The sequence below is a fragment of the Prinia subflava genome, chromosome 3 (genome assembly GCF_021018805.1).
Source record: "Prinia subflava isolate CZ2003 ecotype Zambia chromosome 3, Cam_Psub_1.2, whole genome shotgun sequence".
NCBI classification, from domain to species: Eukaryota; Metazoa; Chordata; class Aves; order Passeriformes; family Cisticolidae; genus Prinia; species Prinia subflava.
This window is the reverse complement of record NC_086249.1, coordinates 20,371,118-20,392,728: the sequence shown is the minus strand read 5'-3', so window position 1 is coordinate 20,392,728 and position 21,611 is coordinate 20,371,118. Positions and strand designations below refer to the sequence as shown.

The window sequence follows — 21,611 nt, the reverse complement described above, 5'->3', positions numbered from 1 at the left end:
CTAAGGTTAGGAGCCTTGGACATTTAGTATGGGCAATGAGTGATGGGACATGGACAACTACTTTACCCAGTAAAGTAAATGCAAATTATATTAGGTATGTCAACTTTATGCCAAACTGGGAGAAAAGCTCCTTTTAGGAGAACAGTAGAAAACCTGCAGTTGGAACAAGTGAGAAGGTTTAAAATGGATGAAGGATGGAATGAATCTTCATCTGGAGTGAAAGTTAGTTGGGCCTTAGAGTATTTATTGACTCCTTTAGTAATATACAGGAATAAAGAATGGATATCAACTCACAGGACACGTAGGAAGGCTGGGAAACACAACTGGGAAAGGATTTATTTAAACATGCAGTTACAAGCACCATCCAGGATGACTTCATAAAATGGAATGGCTTTAGATATGCTCCTGTTCAAAGAACATGGGGTTTGTGGATACTTAAAAGAGAATTGATCGCCGCTGCATACACATTCCAAATGTGACACAAGATGTAGAGCATGACCAGGACTTATTAGAAAATGTAGAGGAAAACATTGGTGAGCTTCAACAAAATACATAAGAAAATTGGACAGATAAAATTTTAGTGGATTGGGATGGAATCTGAGTTCACAGGTAAAATCACAGATTAAGAATTTTGTTAGTAGTCTTCCTAGCAACTATGTTGATCTACTATTGTTTAAAGAAGCAAATTAACAACAAGACTGCAGGGAATTGGATGATTATCCTAGCAGTAGCTAGATAACCAGATGCAAAGGAATCACTTCCAAGACTCTCACCAGCATGTAGTGAATAAGATTTGGGTGAAAACATTGAAATAGTTTTCAAAATTTTCAAAAGGGGATAATGTTATTGATATCTCGATCAAATAATATATTAAATAATATTAAAGTGTTAGCTATGATTATAAGTAGAAAATTGCAAAGTATAAGGTACAGAGATATCAGGAGCCTTGTGTTTGGAATGTGTAACCTGGACCCTTACGTTTCAGTCAAGAAGCTATGGAGAGCATCATGCTCACCAGTTATGCTGCTTGGAAACCCACTCCACTTCCCACCTTGATTTTAATATTAAGCATTCCAATCAGTAGACCTCAGGAGAGACGACCAATGATTGTTTTAGGCTAAAAATATTGATTAAGTTATTAACAATTGGAACCAACCAGTGCAAAGGTTATGCTGAAGAACATGCCTAGTACACACAGTATGCAAAAGAACTTATGTGCCGATGATTCAGCAGAAGAAGTATATAAAATGGATGGGTTTGGTTGGGTAAGTGGAACATGTTTTCAGAGGAGCTATTCTCCCTGTTCCCAGTGCCTGAATAAAGAAGTGTCTGCTTGTTCACATCAAACTGGTGTTGGATAAATTTCTTTTGTCCCGTTTGGTGACAATGCAACATCATCAGCTATAATTTCTTAGATTAGTAAATTTACCTGATTGATTCTCACTCACATGCTCTCCATCATGCAAACAGCATTAGTGAATGACACAAGGGTGTAAAATTAACACAGCCTGAGACACAAGAACACAGAATGTCCTAGGTCATGCTCTCTTTCAGTCTTTCAGACTTCATCATCTCCTGTGTACTGCAACAGCAGCATGACATGCTGACCTGGATTTCCTGCATCTTAGGGAAAGGGATGCTTTTGCTGTGCTGCGACAGCTTCATGTCATATTGTCAAGCCACAGGTTAAGATTCTCTGAGTGAGCTGGCAACAAAAGGCTGGATGCTGGGGGCTTTCACTTTTCAAACTCCTGAGGCTGGAACTGCCTCCTCCTGCTGATGCAGTGTCCTAGGACTGGATGAAAATTACACGCTGGACTGCTGAGATAACATTTAACCCTCTTACCATGGAATGGGATGTCTTTACTTAAGGTGGTGTCATGGGATGGTGGCTGCCCTCAGAAAGAGCCAGTCCCTTCCTGGGAAACTGCCCAGACATCTGCTCAGTGCAACAGGAGTGGATGATTGCACTGCACAGCACGAGCCATGCTCACTGCCACCTGGAGCACCAGCTCCTCACAGGCAAGGCATGGCACAAAAATGTGCTAGCACAAAATCTCAGCTGGGAGGAGTCAGCAGAGGCCTGTCAGAAGGTGGCTGTGGGCCACACCTGGACCAGAACAAATCCACAGCACCTACCAGGGACCAACAGCACTGCAAGGATCTGGCATTAAGGAGGTCTGGATCAGGAGTCTGCTGGGTAAATAGTAAGCATTATTAGTTACAGGGATTGATGGGGCTATAAATAAAGCAAGTTAGGTAACTAGATTTGTAGGCAGCCAACAAAGAAAAGATGAAAACTCATAAGTGATCAATGTGTCCTCAGTCATTTTGCCTCTTAGGCACTCTGGTCATATTTGTTATTTCAGTGAAAGCTTGAATATGGCAATGAAAAACATGATGTGAGATCATCAACACATAGGTAACTCAACCAGAAATATAAAACATCTTGTTCTGACAGTTCAGTCATGGGACATATGAGCCATAATGTTTTAGTTCAATTTATAACATTCAATATGCTGCTCCTATTTACTCGATGAAATAGAAATCAAAACACAACTGCATTTTTGTAATTTATTTTCCTCTTTTAAAAATTTGAAGAGTATCAGGAATTGTTTCCTATGCGCATATTAGCTGTTGGTCCCCCAACAGCTGGGCCTTTTTAAGCTTAGATCTATTATGAATCCTGTTAAGGAGGCTTTATCCCCTCACAGAGTTGGATAGGACAGGAGAATCTGTGCGAGCCAGGACCTTTATGGAAGAAAATTGTCACCAAAATCAGTATATCAAAAAACTACAGCTCTGCCCTGCACATCTCTCTGTAGCCTCTTGGATGCCGCTGACCTTTGCTGTCAGATTCTGAAGGTCTTTCCTACATCTCAGCCCCTCTAGCTTCAGACCTTCGTCACCGCCACTCATCTGACATTAAATGTTTGTTCAGGCCCGTGGGACAAAGACCAGGAAGGACAGTTCAGAGCTCAAAAAACAAAAGGCAAATAAATACCCCAGAAAAAAATCAGTGATCCCTTTTTAAAGTTTGTTTTATTTTTTTATGAAGCATATGCTTCCCTAACGATTTTCAAAGGGTTTTGATGATGGGGAAAGACAGTGAAATAGCTTCTGTTTTGAAAGCTGGGGTTTGAAAAAAAGAAAGATGGGGGAATTCCACCTAAGCAGTACAATAGTGTAAAGTATTTCCTCTCACTCTTTAAAGGAGGTCTCTCTTTTCTGCGTCATTCCTGTGCTATCCAGACACTTCTCACTGCCAAGAGACTGCCCTAAATGATGATACTTCCCCTTAGTTACTCCAGCTCATCAAGGAAACTCTTCCCATAAAGAAGGAACACGAATCACATGGGCAAAGAAAGCCAGGCTGGGATACAACAGCAGCTCTACCTGTCCATTTGCAGGGCCCTTCCATTACTAGAGGGAATTCTTGGAGTGGTCACAGAAGTCAGTCCACCTCTCAGTCTCACCTACCCAGGTTCCACGCTGCCCCAGAGGCTGCAGACAGCTGCTTACACATCCTCAGCACAGCAGTGGGAGGAATGAGCCGGCAGAGCTGGGCAGGCTTGGGCAGGCTTGGCCCCTTCTGTTGCCTTTGGCACAGCCCACAGCAGGCGTGGGCAGTGGGTGCCTGTCTCCAGGGGCTGCTGCCTCCTGTCCCAAGGCTGAAAATCCCATCTCACTGAGCCCACAGACAGCCCTTTGCTGCAGCAGCACCAACAGCTCTGGGGAAACCCCTGCCTGCCCTGTGGTTAGACCCTGAAGAGTGCAGGCTTCTCTTCGAATACAAATGCATGAGCAGCAGCATCGCAGAGGCAATGTATCTAGGCCGTGGAATTTGTGTCTGATCTCTGTCCCCAAGTCACCCTGTGGCATCTCCTCTCTTAAATCTGAGCATCTCCAAAAGGAAAATCCAAGCTGCAGCAGTGAGGAGTAGTAAGTGAAAGGAGACACAGGCATAAAGAGTTTCTCTAAGGGCATAGTGGCTGTGCAGGGGATGGTAGGGCAAAGGATTTGGGCAAAAACAGGAAAGGCAAGGAAAAAAAGTCCCAATTCAAGCAAAGTCTTCTGTAAGACAAGGAATGAGGAAACTTCATTTTCTTATCTCCGGCCCCAGTTCATCCTGGTCTTTAGCTTAGAAAGATACATGAGCCAGGACAGTTTTATTTTGACTTCAAGCAACAGTCTGTCTGTACAGGGATTCTGTAGCAATAGCTAAAGAAGAAGGAACAGGGTGAGCTGTGAAATGGGCTCAAGTCCAAATCCCAAAACAACAGTCCAAGTTATTGGGCTTGCATCATAGCTTTGCAGATGTTTTGAAGCAGGATATCTCCACTTACTATCAAACATATTATTCATAGGTCTGCAGCAGGACTATCCCTGGCTATTTGTTGTTGTTGTTCTGCTGCCAGTTGCCATCCCTGCAAGTTATCCCAGTTCTGTTATCAGGAGGGACAGGGTAAATTGTCTCCTCCACGGGTTTTTTTAACCTTTAATTCTAGTCCAGCCAGTTCTGCAGACTGGGAGTAAAAGGCAGCAAAATAGTTTGGAGAGCAGCTCTGCAAAATAACAGATGGGTTTTGGCAAAAAAACAACCAGGCATGCAAGCAAACCAAAATGTGATGTGAAAGAAGGTATCACACACCTGGGAAGATGCATTTTCCCAGAAATACCTTCCCTGACTGACTTCAGCCAAGCTCAAAGACAGCTGACCATAAATCAGTAGTTCACTTTCCTGAAAATCCTCACTCTAATGAGATGCTTTTATTCTGACTCACAGCACAAGCAGGGTCCCCCTTCCCTCCTGCTCTCACTGGCTTCTACCCCACATCCTGTGTCATCCTAGAAAACAGCTGATAGCCTGTGGCATGCAGCAGGGATGCCACAGAGCCAGGTTCAAAAGGAGGTATGAACCCAAGTCTCACCCAGGATGGGCTACCCAGCCAATCTCCTTTCCTCAGAAACCTTTTGGTTCTGTCCAAGCAACTTCTCCCTATGAAAGCCAAACGATCCTGGCCAGCTCAGCTGTCATTCCTACACACAGTGCTGTGTCTCCAGGATAGAAACCAGCTCAAAGGGCTGCGGAAACACATTGTCTTTATCTGAGGAGAACAAAAGCTGGGACTAAGCACACTTGGGTGAAATTTACCTTTTGACAGCTGCATCAGAAGGCTGAGGCTTATCATAAACATACAGACACTGATGCTGCAGCAAGTACAGCTCACACCTTTTCTTCTGCTGTCCCCCACATGTGTCTGTTACTGCCACTGGGGCAGGACAGTGCCCCAAGGGAAGTCTCTGAGTTTTAAATAAAAGCTGAGCACTGTCATAGCTGAAGGGACAGCTGAGCTGGTTAGTGTCCACAATACACTGAAAATTGCATGGATATTAAACATTGGAGGGTAGGAAAGTCCTCCTGCCCCCTTGCTATGAACTCCTAAATCTCACTGTGCTACAGCCACAGAACCTTCCTGCTTCCTGGGATCCTGTCATCCTTACTGTTAGGCGGGAAAGGACTACCTGTGAGGCCTTCTTCTAAGATACAACATATTTTGATACCAAAAAAACAAAAAAAAAAAAAAAAAAACAAAAAAAAAAAAAAAAACAAAAACAAAAAAAAAAAACAAAACAAAAAAAAAACAAACAAACAAACAAAAAAAAAACAACCAGGAGAGCATAGAAACAATAGAAACATCTGAAAATTGGAGATTAAAAAAACAGTTGTTAATTTGGCTCCTCTGAGCACACAAAGAAACCTGATGCAATCTGACTGTGATCTAGGAGACAGAGCTGGAAAGCAGATGAAGCTGGCAGGTTGATACCATTCCCTGGCTTGATTGGACAGACTGTCACCATGCCAGCGAGGCTGTCACAGCAGCATGGTTGGTGCAAAGTTCTCAGCACTGATGTCCTTAGTGGTGCCAGCACCATGCATGCTGAGAGCATCTAACTATCCCCACAATATAAATAGTCAACAGTGAAAGGGGACCATAAAAACATGACAATTGTCCTTCTCCATTAAAAAAAAAAAAAAAAAAAAAAAGGTGCTGCATCTTAACAGGTGATGGCAACTACAGATGCAGCTGCAAGCAACTGGTGCTTCAAAATCAGCTCTCTCAGGGATTATCTTTGTCTTCAAATGAACCTTGCTTTGGTTAGTGGCCGCAGACTGCTGCACATCACACAGAATTAAGGAAATATAACAAGGAGATACAGTCATGAAGGAAAAAAATACAGGGAGATGAGAACTTTAAATGACAGGCCATCTGGAGAAGAAAATGAACAGGAAAAAATGCAGGAGAGAAGTGAAAGCAAATAAGAGAGAGAACAATAGTAAGTGGAAAATCCCGAGAGGAGATCAATGATGGGTCAGAGACAGCCACACTTCCATCCTGACTGTGCAAGGGGAAGGAAATGCTGGACAGTCCACACTACAAAGTTTACTCAGTCCATGCACAGGGGAGACAGACCAGAAGAACGTGACAGCTGGTGGGAGGAAGAGAAATCCTTCTCCTAGTGTGAATGAAGCCCTTAATCTTTGCCAGACTGGATTCTGGCATATGCTGCAGTCCTGCTGGGAAATGTTAGCAACATCATCCTAAAGGAGGAGAAGTTCAGCCTCCTTTCATTTAGCCTGCTTGATTCCCAAGCTAATGAGCCCTCCAGGACCTCAGGCCACATACCCCCCAGGATTTACACCCTACAGATTAACATCTTCTGAAACTATTCTTGCTGAAGTGCTTATTTGCACAGGAAATTTCTCCCATTTGGGGCCTTTATTGTATGAGTATCTGTGGAATGGAAACTGTAGAGCATGAGTCACTTGCCTGCAGCACAGGTAGCAAAAAAAAAAGCAGCCACTGAGAATTTGAACGGCCTTCTGCAAGGCCAGGAGCTGGTGACAGCGGCGTCATAGTGAAGGAAACACCAGAGGTCGAGTCTCAGCTGCCAGCGAGAACAGAACAGCCAAGACAACACCTCTGCAAGATTCCTAGTGTCATATCCAGTCTTTCCTTAGCAAAAAGACAGTTGGAGTCTGGCATGGCACGCTCGAAAGGATGCTGGTCCCTCCCTCTGAGCAAACAGGCGGAGATGTGCATTTTGCAGCAATTAAGCTGGGCCAGCCTGCAGCCCCTTACGCGATGCCGGCTCAGACGCCGATTTACAGAGGCTGCGCCTGGGTGTGCTGCCAGCAACAGGAAATCGTGTCCAAAGCTCAGGGGCGAGCTGTGAGCCTGAAGAAGGGGAGTCAAGGGCAAAGGCAGAAAAGCACAAGAAGCCTTGTGCTGGGGGCGAAGCCGCGTTTTGTGTAAACACAAACTCCTGGATTTAGGTGCTGTTGTGGCTGGTATCACTGCACATCGCGGTGAGGCTCCCTGCACTCGTGTGACACCTCCTCGGCAACGATGAGGGTGGCGCCGAAGCCGCTCGGGGCCCGCGGGCGGGCACCGCTCCTGCTGGGAGGCGGGATGGAGGATGCGGGGTGGAGTATGGGGATGGAGGATGCGGGAGGCGGGATGGAGAATGCGGGATGGAGGATGGGGATGGAGGATGGGGATGGAGGGTGCGGGATGGAGGATGGGGATGGAGGATGCGGGGTGGAGGATGCGGGATGGAGATGGAGGATGAGGGATGGAGGACGCGGGGTGCGGGGTGCGGGAGCCGCGCTCCCGGCGCGGCTGTCTGCTGCCGCTCGGTGGCCGCCGCACGGTGAAGCAGAGTGGGGCCGCTCTGCGGGGATGACCCCCGGCCCTGCAGTTCAGCTTTCCGCCACCTGGCCCGGAGAGCGGCCGGGCCGTGCCGTCTGTGACAGGCTGACCTGCTTCAGGGGTCCGTCTCCACCTGCTGCTGTGTCCCAGGATGGGCTCTCCCTCACGCCAGGGTCACTGCCGCCGGACCTGGATGGGCTCCCCGGCGCGGGGCTGGGATGCGGACAGGGTTACCCTCCTTCCTTCTTTTCGGGTGTGGGATGGAGCTGATTGCATAACGCAGAACCCCCCGAGGAGCTGTGTGCTCGGGTCACCGCGCTTGCTTGGACTGATGTGAAGTGACTCATCCTCTGCCTGAAATGGCCTTCCCTCCGAGGCTTGGAGGGATTTGAGGGTATCGCCAGGATGGCCCCTCTCCCTGGGCAGCAGCACAGGGCAGGAGCACACAGTGGAAGCTCCCCAACTCCCTGCGGCTGTGGTTTGGGATACGAACTAGCCAGCGGCCACACTGTCCTCCTGGCAGGGCGTATCTGTCTGTTCTGGATACACATTATAGTATTGGTTTTTCGCAAATGTTAAAATTATTTTGTATGTGTGGCGTTGAAACATCTCTGCTGTAAGGATATAGATTTGATGGTTTTACTTAGTCATAGTAGTGGGATAGCTGATACATAGTTGTGCTTGCAATTGAGCTGTTTGGTTGGGATATACGTGTGGTGTTGAATATAGATTTTATGGTTTTGCTTAGCCATAGTAGTGGGATAGCTGATACATAGACATGCTTACAATTGAGCTGTCTGTGTGGTTGGGATAACATCCAATGAACGTGTAGAGGACCCTGCTATTGGTATGCCAAACTATCAATGCCTGCCGCCTGAAGAAAAGGTGGACCACAGCCCAGACTGGAGGTGATAATGAAGACACAGCCAAGAAACAGGCATGCTCTAAAAAGGCGGATCCAAGGAGGGACCGTGCTAAACACTTCCTGGAATAGGGAAACTAGTTTGTGGGAAAGTTTGAATATGCAACAGACTGATGCAATAGAAAGGGTATTTAAAGAATGTCCCTGAAATAACGGGTGTGCACTTGGCTGAATGTCAAGTCACCCGGCTATTAATCCTTTGCTTGATTTCTGTCTCCTAATTGTCTTGTATTTTTCTAATTAAAACTATTTTTAATTTTACCAGGTAAGTAAACCTCGTTTTTCACATGTCCCAGCAAGGGTCTGTGGGAGATGCTGCCATAGCAGATCTGTGGCAAACCCCACGAGCCTCCTCTGTGCAGTGCCCAGCGCTGGGGCACAGAAAGCAGCGGTGTCACAAGCCCGTGCACCGCTTCCCGAAATACGAGCGGCAGTCTGGGCAGGAAGTGATGCCGTGGCGAGTCCTCACTTTAATAGAACACGGATCTTCACTTCTGCCCAGCCTAAGAATGCAAGCTGTCAAGGACTTGTGAATAGCCTGATCCTTGCTCCAGGCCTGCCAGGAATGCTGGGCCACCATACAGCCTCGTGCCTCAGTTTCCTGGCATGTGGGTGAGGCAGAGGACAAACAAAAGTGACTGCAATTACACACTGCTATGTGCACTGCTGAGGGTGGGGAGGTAGGCAGTGACCTGCTTCTGGGAAGTAATTAATTAAAGATGTATTTTTCTTTTGTCAGTTATACTGAAGAGTTGGTGTGTTAAGTCCTTCCCCATACCTGATATTTTAAGCATTTAGTTCACACCAGACCAGGCCATGGGTAAATCATTTTGCCACAGAACTACCCAATGTCATCACATGGCATTTTCTTGCAGTTTTGACACCACCCCTTCAGATCTCTGCCAGAGTGTTTAACCAGCATTTCAGCTGGTATTTTTTAGCTTCAAACTATCCAAACTCCATCATTATCCATAACCGAACCACAGAGTTAAGAGCCAGCTTGGAAATGTACCCTACAACAGTGGTCCCTGTGGTAAAGTAAGGTCTTTCTCTGATATATAAAGTTTCCTGGAGCTGTCTGCTGGTGAACATGGGTTTGTGATGGACCCAGCACAGTGCAACAGCAGACATCCCTCACTTAGCTTGGGTATTTACTGTATGCTAAGTACTCTACATCCCAAAACACTGATCAGACCAGCTGAGCAGTTATACTTCTGTTGGCAACTCAAATAAAGAGAAATTCTCCTCCTCTCCCTGGCAAACAGTGTAGGCGACCTCTTAAGTCAGTAGACTTTGGAGAGCACAAGGACAGGACTGGGGAGTGTTTCATCCATTCCTGTTGACCTGCTTTTTGTTTTATCTGAGCTGTGTTTTCTAACTGAGGCTGGCCCCTATTTACCAAGTTCAGCATCTTGACCTACCCAGTGGCCTCAGGCCAGTATGTAGAGGTTCCTTTACGGCTCTGAAGTTGACAGCTGACATCTACTGGTCTCAGCAGTTCCACTGCACTGATAGCAGGGAGCTCTCTAACCCTGTGAAAATCTAATCTAAACAGGAAGCAGAGTTGTCTCAGGGGTTGTAACAAGCCTGTGCTGCAGCCTGGCCTGTTCTCACCGCTTTGCTTTCGAGTAAAAGGTGCACATTCCCAACACACACCTCAGATACAGACAGCTGCGAGCACGGTATGAACAAGCCCAAGCCCAAGCCTGCCGAGCCAAACTCGAATCTCCCACAACATGTGCAGCTGTCTCCCTGTGGAGAGGATGAGAAAGAGACAAAGACCCACATGTGGCAGATCTGAGTCAGGCCACTGAACACTCCACCGGAAAATGCTCAGACACCATAACAATGAAGGCAATCTAGGAACCTGGACCTAATAAAATGGTTTTCTGTTCTCTTTTTCTCTTACCTCGCCTCTACTAATTGTGGCTCAGCTTTTTCTCACTTTGTCTAGCTTTAGATAGAAATAAAGCTCACTAGCTTTATTTCTTTGTCCTGGAATGCATGTACTGCCACATGTAAATAAAGGGTCAGAGTGTGCGCTCAGGTGCACTGTTACAAGCACAGAAAAAAAATCTCAGACTTCAGTGCTAGCCATGTCCATGTGTACCTTTGATTGTCATGGGACAAGAGCCCCTCCCTGCTCCTGGTTTCACAGAGGGAGCAGAAATCAGCAGCTGTCCCACTGCACTAATTCCCTCCCTTTTGGCCTTGACTTCTAGAGACTGAAACAAGATGCTCATGTGTTTCACCATAAGGGAAGTGTTAAAGCTACAAGGAGGATGTTACATTGAACAGCCTGATTCTGAGAATTTGCTTCTCCTCCTGTTCCCTGGTGCCGTTGCAGATTGCTGTCAAGAAGGCTGCCAGCAGCCCTTGGCACTTCCATGACCGCTTCATTCAGCGCCTCGAGGACACTCCAGGTGTTCCAAGCAGCTCTCAAGACACAGGAAGGTCAGTACATGAAGAGGATAATGTTCAATCCCATGACCCCCGTACATGTATTCTCTGGGGATCCAATCACAGAAAAAGAGTGCCAGCACATTGGTTCACAGAGCAGGAGGATGCTGATAGAAACTGAAATCTTCAGTGGTTTGTGTCAACGTGCTGTCTGCGAACTGCAGTGGCTGAGAAGAGATGAATTGCACCTGACTTGACCATTTCTGCTGGAGAACTGGTGAAGTTTGATGGGTGCAGTTGAGTTTAGAATTTAAAGAGTTGAGATTTTAGCTAAGGAAGAGAAGCAGTTCATATTAGGATTTAAGTTAGAAGAGTAGAGATGAAGTAGAAGAGTTAATAATTATTAGATGATTAAGCTAGAGCTCAGGCAATATATTACTTGCTTGTTTTAGTTGTGTTTGTAGAAGGAAACAAGACAGATGAACCATTGTGATAAAAAAGGAACCATGGCAGCACCTGGACACAGAAACTATCAGGAACCAGGCAGGAGAGCTTGGACTATGCCCAAAAGGTCACATAGCCTGCCAACAAGATGAAAGTGAAAAGTTCACTGCAAGGAAGACATCTCTGACTTCATCCTTCAAGGCCACTGACCCATTTCAAAGATCACCAACTCGATTTGAGAGAAGAATTGCACAGGTGTAAAGGACTTCGAGCTTAATACGAATCGGGGGTAGGAGGTGCTAGGATTGTGTAGATGTATAAGTGTTTTTGAGTAACTGAATGAATATGTAAGGCTTTTGTAGATAAGTAGAGGGCTAGAGCTCTGTGATTTTTGCACACGTCTTTGGGAGAATACTCGCCGTGCTACTGGTAGCCAAATAAACATACCACTTTCTAACTTGAACTAGTTAGAGAGTCCTTTGTCCGTGATTTTATCGATTTCATTTGTTTCACAGTGAGTGAAGAGAGAGATCTGAGGTACTGCTTTGTCAGAGGGCCCTGCTGGATCAGACACCTGTATCTCTGCACCAAAGCCCTGAAATACTCTACTAAGTTACTTTGCATCTGCAAGCACTTTTGGCACTATTATTAGGCTGTTTACAATTACAGTAAAGCAATACAGTCATGAGTGGGGTTAAGAGAAGGTGTTCTCAGGCCTGTCTTAACCCCAGAGTTTGCATGAAAGACACAACTGGGGTTAAACAAGGAATTTTTAGCAAAATGTTTTTCTCAGCACAGACAGTCATGGCTCCATCATGACTAAGCTCTGCTGGAGAAGCATTTTTATTTTGTCACAGTAGTTTTGGGGTCTGAAGTTCTTTCACTGTATGGTTCTGTGGCTTCTGACCTTGCACGTGGGGAGAGATGCAGTCCATATTACTGTCTCTGGTATTTTGTTGATGCTCCCACAAGACGTGCTTTCACAGCTTAATTTCAGTTCCATGGAATTTAAAGATGATGAAGTACAGATAATTTAAACCTTTACTCCAATAACTGATGGCAGTGCTGTGTTCCCCTCCCCGCTTTCCACCCTTCACTGGATTTAATTCCTAGACGAATGACACCAGGTAAAAAAAGCTCCAGCCTCTCACTGTTGGTCACTTCTTTGTCTCTCTCTCTTTCCATCTCAGCCAAGTCGGCCAGCTAAATATTGTCAGACAAAAGCAGGTAAATCTTTTTCTTCCGTCAGGCGGCGCAGACAACATCCACTTGCAGATCCCATTCCACAGCCCTGGGCTTACCCGGCTCTGCCATTCAGATGTAGAGCGGGTGCCAGCCAGGGAGCCTCAGGCTCTGACACTTGCTAATCGCTCATGAATGCATGGCAAAAGCCCGTCTTGGAGAAAAGCAGAGGGTGTATAGGTGGGGGCAAGGGCCAGGCAATGGGGGGAGCCCTGTCTCAACCCCTGAGAGATTTGAAAACTCAGTACCACTTTTCCTACTCCTAGCCTTCACTGTAATTAGACACTTGCATCACAGGTGATCTGCTCATTTGGGGATTTCCTGGGACTTATAAAAAACCCAGATAGCACAGATTTGGCACAATGAGCTGCTTGAAAAGTATGTGCTAACTTGGAAGAATTTGTGGGATGTGTTAATAGCACTTCCAGACTGTGCCCACTTGTGGCCTGCAGTGTGATTACAGCCACCCACTTGGCACATAATCCTCATTAGTTGTGTCCTGATATTCATTTACAATGGGGACATACATGGGATCATCCTCAGATGAGAGATGTGGGAGAAAGCAGGTGCCACAGCAGAGCACGAGATTTAGCCACCACTTCAGTGTCCCGCTCGAGCTGCAGGCCCTGGCAGCACTGGATTTTGTAGGAAGCTATCCCTGTGAGAATGAGGAAGACAAAGAAGTGTCAGGGGAGGGGAAAAAAAACCCTGCTGAGTAATTTCAAAGTTCATAACTGGTGTGGGTTCGGAGAACAGAAGACAAAGTGCTTGAAGTAGAGCAGCCTTTTGAAGAGAGTGGGGGAGGTGGCTCATGCCATGCACAGGGCTTTGGAACAGTGTAAACCACAGGATTTGTTATTCCCCCCTTAAGGTGGAAACGGCAGAAGGCATTTGAAGGCAGCTCTGTCTGTGCTGTTTGATTTAGTAAGAGGACTAATAACTGAGCCTGTGGGAACAGCCATATCAGGGATAGCAGGGAGAGGGGAGGATTCTAGCAGAGAGGTTGCTTGGAAGGTTTTTACCTGTTATGCACGTCTCTCCATGTTCCCCAGGAGTTTGCACAACCCTGGCTCCAGGCTGCCTGCAAGAGACCGCTCCATATTCCAGCTGATGGGCACTGACGCTTCTTGAGATGAGTGCTTATAGCAACAGCACTCTGGCATCATGTGCAGGGCGGGCATGGATGAAGGATTGGTAAAGAAAGGACAGACCTATCAAACCCTGGAAATTCCGTTCTCACTGGTCTGCTTCCCACCTGCTTTTTGACATGCAGATTTCTTGCCTTTTCAGGGAGGCCCTTGGCTTTGTGCCATGCATGTGCCCTGCGCCAGTCTGCCCCTGCCCTGCTAACAAAGGGCCAAATCACCCAGTAATTCTCAGGGCATTGACAGACTAAGCTGTCACGGGGAGGGAGAAGATTTGTCTTTTTCTCTACCTGCTCCCCTAAAGACTCGAGAGAAAGAAAAACTGTATTTTAATATGAATGAGGACCTAATTTTTTGTTATTCTTTCTTGATTCCCTTCTTTCTACAGTCTGTCATCTTAGGTCCAGACTGCAGGCTGTGACCATGCTACAGGGACAGGCTGTCCAGAGCCAAGGGCTGGGCAAGTACTGAGGTCTGCAGGGCAGGAGTGTTTTCATATGCCTAACTTGGGGAGTGTTCACTTACAACAAAAATAAAATAACAAAATTAAAGGTGCATGCTTCGGACGAAAGCTCAGACAAGCTCAACAGCACAGAAGGCAAGGATTTCTGGTTGTCTTCCCCAAGCACACACATCGCTGTCAGAGGGTGGTGGTTCCCAAGAAAACCTCCGAGGGGCAGTGGGGCTCTGGCCACGGTTGCCTGTTCACTGATACCGAGCCAGCGCCCTGCCGCCTCGCTGAGCACCACCACCGTGAGCAGAATGGCACAGCGACACGCGGTGGCACTTCACAACACTTACCAAAACACAGGTGACCCACGTTACAGCCAGCTGCAGCCGGCAGGAGAGCGCCTAATCTAGGTAAAATTTGAGACAGTCTCTAGCACTAACATTATCCTGTTGACCAAAATGAGTTTAGCGGTGCTCTGAGGTAGGAAAACCCCAGAATTTCTGATCCAGTGGTGTGAGCCCAGCCTCCATCTTTGCAAACTGGTGTTTTTGCATCACTTCAGGGCAAGCTTGAGCTCCAGCCCTCTGAAGGTAGTGACCCTGCTGAGAATAATGGGAGATCCTTGGAGGGGGAACTTCCTGGATGAAACACCTTCCAGCCACAGTCCTATCTCACTGTGCTTAGACAAAGAGGCCAAGAGTGCTCTTAGACCTGAGATTCTGTCTCTGCTGCTGAAGCACTACAGAAGGGGTTTGTTGGAGCACGCTACAGCCCAGTGAGTGGCTGCATTCAGTCCCATATACTTGATAGGAAAGATGTGTGCTAATGTTTTTAGCATTACAAACAGCTTCATGGGTGAGGGTATGGGTGTCAAGAATAAGCCGACTTATTACTCACCTGACCAATGCTCCACGGTACACATGAGCACATAATGAGCTAAGAACTAGAAAAGAAGGGGGTAGCTGCAGAATAAAGGGAGAGGGGGACACAATCCAGGGTCAAAAAACCAAATTGTTTCTGCTATTTGGCCCTGTTGGGAAAAACAGGATGAGACTAGATCTGACCTGTGTTGCTGTTTCAGCTGTTTCCAAAAGAAACACGAGTGAGTACTTGCATCTGCTCTGTGAGTCATTCCCAACAGGTATTTTTTGAAAGCACATCAGCTCTAGAGATTCATGGGCAGTATATCCAATCTCTAGACTGATGATGCCACAGGCACATGTTCCAGTCCTGATCACCCAAATGTCCACATCATGTTTCCCATAACGCTCCCTGTGTCTGTATGACTTCTGGATTTACCTTTGCAATGTTTCCACGTATATAATTTATTTGGGGGGAAATAACTGGATTTCTTTTCCTAAATAAATTCTGACTTTACCTGGTATGGTTTTATACACTTACACAAGTCTTATTTCTCTCACATTTGCATTAAAAAGAGATGTGCTTGGTGACCTGCTTAGAGGTATTGTTGGGGTGAGAGAGCAAATTATCCTTACTGGGAGGGGTATGTGGAAAAGATATTTGGTGGTTAAAGCATAAAACAAAGGAAATGGAGGACAAATGGGGTGAGAAAATGAAAATATGAACAAAGATATTTTAAAAAGGGGAAGAAATGGAATCAGTTGCATGCTCACTACAAAGCAGGTCTGACTCTGGGACAGAAGCTGATATATACACGAAAACTGATGTATGCATGAGAATCGCGAACTGTGAGCGGCCCTGCTGCCTTTCCAAACACGCAGCTCTCCGAGGGAGGATTTGCTGGCAGAGGCGGTGTTTCTCGTCTGTAAAGCTCTAATCCCTGTGCCGCGGTCGATGCTCGCCAGCCCCGTGTCCCCGGGCGCCCCGGGGCTTCCCGCAGCCTCCGGGGCCGCCGAGCACCGGGGCCTGCCTTGTGGAAACCCGGCGGGTTTTTCCATCTCGGTGAGGTTTTGGCGAACTCGGAGAGTCCCCGCGGGGACCACGCGTATCCCGGGGCAGCCCTGCCGGCAGGGGACACGGGGACCGGCAGCTCTCTGCCCCCAAAGGGCAGCGGGACGGCTCCGCGTCCGAGGGAAAAATCCCTTTCTGTTCGTGCATCTGCTCTGCCAGCACCGAGAAGTGACCTGCCCAAAACCCAGTCCGGCTGCCTCTGCTCGCTTTGGGGCGAGAACCAGGCTCTGGCTCGAACTCTAGCTCGGCATTTGCATGCCTTACACCTGATTATAATCTCTTCCTCTCACATTCCTAATAGTCCTGACTTGATCTGGTCCGGATTCTGAGAAACTAAATCATTAATTAGGGAAGTGATCAAAAGTAAGCCGGGCAAGGACCCTTCCTTGCTGGCTCAGGGGACCAGCTGGGGCTCATTTCTCATTATGACTCAAGATGGGAGGTGGAGATAAATTGAAATCAAGACAGGGCTTTCTCTGCCAGGTGCTAAGGACATTTAACAGTGCAGCAGGTTAGTAGCTACACCCCTGCCTGTGTCCTGTTTCCCTGCACTGGTGGAGGTGGGGAATTCACTTGGTGCATCACATGCCCTCTTTTGGACTTTTTCCAGGTAGTTTTCCAGGTTTTGTAACTCCTGGGCTGTGAGATCCTCCCGATAACTTTTAAATTTCCTTAAAGTAAACAGCAATAGCTGGGGGAGGAGGATGGCAAGGGAAACAGATTATTCTCCCCAAGAAGGCCATAGGCCCTAACTTCCAATCCTCAAGATCTGTAAAGCTCTTTTACAACTGCAGTGCTCTTATCTCCTTTAGAACCCGAACCAGTGATTCCCATCCCTCCTGCTGTGTAGCAAAAATAATTATTCTTTTCATTTTTGTTTTAATATATCACTTTTTACAAAGACTTAAATGGCGGGGAAAGAAGCTTGGAAAATATGCACTACAGGACTGCCTGACTCAGCCTTGGGGAGACGCAGCCCGGTTTTCTTTGGGTCCCCTTCCCCGCCGCACAGAGCCCGCTCTGCAGGGCCGTGGCCCCTGCCCGGATCCCTTTCGGGGCGGTGCAGCGTTATCTGTTCCGAGGATGCCCGCGATCTGCAATGCAGACGCACAAAGCCTCCGCATGCCCCGCCGCCGGCTCCCGGCCATTCTTTCTGTTCGGGTGCGGGCCCGTGAGGAGAAACAGTGTGAAATGTGGGGGCGGGAGGTGTCTGCCCAGCTCTGTCCAACTCGCCCGGCCACACTGCTCAGGCCTGCTGCCCCGGGGGGCGAGCGAGGACCTCCCTCCCACGCCCCAGCAGGGAGCGATGGACTCATCCCCACCGTGGCACCTACGAGCCGAGCTGGCAAGCGCAGACCGGTGTCGCAGCCCTCCCCCGGTCCCTGAATACCCTCGAAGTCCCTGCCCCCCACCCCACCCCCCCAATCAACCAACTTTTAACATGACAATGGCCGTGACAATACCCTCCAGCCAAGGCCAGGCTGGCGAGGACTTAAAGCATCCCCCATCTCCCCTCAGAGGGGACCCTGCTAGCAGGCCGCCGGCATCTCGACGATCACATCGCCTCATGCTCGGGGCTGGCGGACCCGGCCCGGCCATGAGCGCCCATCTGGCCACGCCGCCCTACGCGCCCTACGCCGGCGCGGCCAGGTATGGGGACTACTGCTGGTTCTCCGCAGGCAGCATGGACGGCGTGCCCGCCGAGGAGCCTCCGGCGCAGGACGCGCTCTCCCTGCCCGCGGCCAAGACGCCCAGTCCCTCAGGTACGCCATCGGGCCGGGCTTGGAGTGGCCGTGTGCCCCCCGGGGGCGGCGGGGGCGATGCCCCCCGGGGGCGGCGGGGGCGATGCCCCCCGGGGGCGGCGGGGGCGATGCCCCCCGGGGGCGGCGGGGGCGATGCCCCCCGGGGGCGGCGGGGGCGATGCCCCCCGGGGGCGGCGGGGGCGATGCCCCCCGGGGGCGGCGGCTCCGTCGCCGCTCGGCGGGGAGGTGCAGTGGGAGTTCTGTTCAGACGGGACGGGCCAAGTGGCGAACAGAGGCGCCTCGGTTCCTGTGCCCACCTCCCCTCGCTGCGCTGCCCATGGCTGCGGAGCCCCTGCGAGTCCCCAGAGCACCTGCAATCTTAAATTCTTCCGAGAAGCTGGACTATGGAGGTTCTTGAGTCTTCCCTGCCTTATTTTGCTCACCCCGGTTCTTTTCTCCTCAGTTGACTCCCCAGCTTCCTCCAGCTCTGGGACGCTCACCCAGTACTACACCCCCGACTCCGCCACCAGCCCCACGGCCGCAGGGAGCCCGTCTTCCCACTCCTCCCAGCCGAAGGCCAAGGCGCAGGGCAAGGGTGTGGGGAAGACGGGCAAGAGCCGCACAGCCTTCTCGCAGGAGCAGCTGAAGGCCCTGCACCAGCGCTTCCAGAGCCAGAAGTACCTCAGCCCCCAGCAGATCCGGGAGCTGGCTGCCGCCCTTGAGCTCACCTACAAGCAGGTGAACATCTTGCGCTGAGCAGAGGCTGAGTTGGGGTCTTTTTGTGTGTGTGGTTTTCGTTTTTCTTGGACCCCAGAGATAAGTTTCTTTCCTTGTGTTGTAAGTTAATACTGCTTAGGTGAGAGCCGAGGGTGCGAAAAGTTATGACTCACTCCTCTTATGTTTGGTTCCAGCAGTATCCACCCACTCGGTGCAGGTGTTTGAAAGGGCCTGCAGAGCAGCAAAGCAGGGCTGTGCAGAGTCAGGTTACTGTTCTGTAGGGACATGTGTTGCCTCTAAATGTAGGAAGATACCTGCCCTGCCATGCAAGAGGCCTTTCCTAGTTGGAGTGGCACCGTGGTCTCTCCCTAGGGAGACCCTTGCTCCACCAGCTGCTTGTGCCTGACTAAAGAACAACTCACTCGTGAGCCCTGGCCTTGGCACAGCAGTGAGACGGTGCTGTACCATCTGATTTCTGCAGTTGCCTTGACTGGTGTTTTAGGTAGGGGTTTCAAAGTCAGGAAAGATCCAGTGGTGATCTGAGAAGTAGGAATGTTAGTTTTCCTGTGTGAGCTCTGTGATTTCACACCCACTTGCATCTGCTGCACGTTGTTAGCTGCTGACATCATTTACAATATTAGAAGTCAATCAGAAACTGGATCGTAGCAGAAATAAGGACGTGTAGTAACCGCGTAAAAATTAATTTCTAATTTCTCATGTCCTTTCTGCATCACTTCAAGGTGAAAACGTGGTTTCAGAATCAACGGATGAAATTTAAGCGTTGCCAAAAGGAAAGCCAGTGGGCGGATAAAGGGATGTGTCTACCTCAGGTGAGTAAACTTCCCCATCACCTCCAGTCTGCTGGGAGAAGTGTATCATGTCTAATTCAAACCATGCACAGGACTCAATATTACCAAGCCAGTTGTATTTCTCGTAAGAGGCCTTACTCTTTTGGGTTGGTTTTCCCCCCAGCGTGGCGTTTCCAGGCATGTAGCTCTGGAAGAGCCGGGTCATCTCTGCTATTACTGCCCTACTTGGGAGCACAAAGGGCATGAGAAAGGCGCTATTGTCCGGCTTGGAGGAGGGGCTGGGGGCGAAAGGAGGACCCATCGAAAAGAATGGGCCCTTGGTGTGGTTCTGCACTGCTGAACGACTTTCTTTGTCTCCTAGAATGGGGTTCCTCAGGCTGCATACCTGGACATAGCACCGTTCCACCAGGTCTTCCCTGTCGGCGCGGGAAGGAACTTCCAGGCTGTGCCCAACGTGCACCAGGCTTACAGCAGCGGACAGACTTACGGGAACGGGCAGAACCTGTACTCCTTCATGTCTGTGGAGGATGAGGGGCTCTTTGGAAAAGGTGGGACAAGCTGCAACACCCAGCAAACCATGGGTTTATTAAGCCAGCAAATGAACTTCTATCACAGCTACTTTGACAATATAGATTATGTCAGTGTAGAGGCAGAAGACCCCTTCAACTTCCCGAGCACCTCTGACACTGTCACACCATTTTCCAGCTCTCCTGCACAGAATCAATGCCAGTTACCTTGGCATCCCATGGGGACCCAGAGTGGGTATGAGTCTCAAGTTTAAATATTTTTTTCCTCCCATCTCTTGGGCTCATCCATGGGATTTCCACGGTTTTGACTCAGGGATACATGTTCTATGCGTTTTTCGTGCCCCTCCTCCTTTTAACTACTGGAGGGGGCTCAGCACCCTGCTGCCTGGGGCTAGTTTCCTGTTTAAGTGTGCCTGTCTGTTCATAGCTAACCCTTGGCAAAGATGCTTTGGGTATTAAAGAGATTGAACCTCATTCATTGAGGCTAGTGTGCAATGTTACAGCTGTGAGCAGTAGATGTTGTTATGGTCGTTTTTTGTTCTAGTCTCACCTTCTTTGCCGTCTCTCCAGTAGGTGACCTCTGATCCTTGCTCTGTGTGTGTTGCCGCAGAGCTTCCACTGCAAAGGAGGTGAATATTTGTTGTTGCAGAATAATTTTTCATAAAGTAAAGTAAAGGGTTTTCGCAGTGTTAACAAGCATGTGTTATGTCCATGTTGTGTTTTATTGCTTTTTCTGCTTAATGTTCAATGTTCTTAATGTTAATGTTCTTACAAAGTTGTTTGAATTAGAAATAAATAATTCTATTTTAATATGGTGAACAATGTCACCAGCTTGCATTTGAACAGCCGGCTATGAGTGTGGTTATTCTACCAGCCTGGTTTTTATTTGCACATGTGTAGCTTAGTGCAAGGAGGGTGGGGGAGGCTTCAAGACTAGGAGATTGGACAAGCTGCTGCCTTGAAGTGACGTGCAGCCCTGTAACGCCCTTAATATTAGCCCTTGGACAGCAGTGTTTCAAAAAAGGTATTGGAGAAAGACGATGGAGCAAAAGGAAGTGTCCTAGATATTGTGTGGCCTCCTGCAGGTGCTGCAGGTCACAGCTATGGAGGTCTGGAATCCCATGTAATTAAACATGCAGCTCTGTTGTGGTTCTTGTACTGACCTCACATGGCAACAGAAGTCTGCTAGTAAGTAACTGCATCTCCTGCCTCCAGCACTGAAACAAAACCAGAACCAAGCTGCTATTTAGTCATACTCCAAACTAGCAGAAATTATGTTTAAATTTAACCCCAGGTTCTTTAAAGTACCCTACACCACTGAAGCCCTTCATCTGCTCAAAAGGGGTAATTCAGGGGGTACTCCCACCAAGCACAATTAGCTAAACTGGCAGCTGACTGCTCAGGCTCAAACTGCTACAGGTCCTTTGCTGAACAGAACCTCCCTGTGCGGTTGCAAAAGCATAATCCCCCCTTTCCTTTTGCAAGGCTGCAATCCTCTGCTCCCCAGGCAAGCCACAATAGGTACAGGAAGGAGAGCCTGTGTAGAGAAGGACAAAAGAATGAGT

The 21,611-nt window shown here is 48.4% G+C and overlaps 1 protein-coding gene and 1 long non-coding RNA gene across 2 annotated transcripts; one reads left to right on the top strand and one right to left on the bottom strand.

Annotated features, from left to right (window-relative positions):
• Positions 1 to 12,250: 12,250 nt before the first annotated feature.
• On the bottom strand, positions 12,251 to 14,039 carry LOC134548580 (uncharacterized). The gene is made up of 2 exons (XR_010079813.1): positions 13,746 to 14,039; positions 12,251 to 13,381 (listed from the first exon to the last, which is right to left on the bottom strand). It is a non-coding gene; the product is annotated as an uncharacterized LOC134548580 (long non-coding RNA).
• Positions 14,040 to 17,810: 3,771 nt separating this feature from the next.
• Positions 17,811 to 20,864, top strand: LOC134548579 (homeobox protein NANOG-like). The gene is made up of 4 exons (XM_063393485.1): positions 17,811 to 18,014; positions 18,457 to 18,731; positions 19,451 to 19,540; positions 19,881 to 20,864. Exons 1-4 carry the CDS (start codon positions 17,819 to 17,821, stop codon positions 20,298 to 20,300), a joined length of 981 nt encoding a protein of 326 aa, XP_063249555.1. The 5' UTR covers positions 17,811 to 17,818; the 3' UTR covers positions 20,301 to 20,864.
• The last annotated feature ends 747 nt before the right edge of the window (positions 20,865 to 21,611 follow it).

What these genes read in the sequence shown, in the direction of transcription:
- LOC134548579 (XM_063393485.1), top strand. Translation starts at nt 17,819, where the DNA reads ATGCTCGGGGCTGGCGGACCCGGCCCGGCCATGAGCGCCCATCTGGCC. An exon ending in CAAGACGCCCAGTCCCTCAG is followed by an intron (nt 18,015 to 18,456) that starts GTACGCCATCGG and finishes TTTTCTCCTCAG; the next exon opens with TTGACTCCCCAGCTTCCTCC. An exon ending in TTGAGCTCACCTACAAGCAG is followed by an intron (nt 18,732 to 19,450) that starts GTGAACATCTTG and finishes CATCACTTCAAG; the next exon opens with GTGAAAACGTGGTTTCAGAA.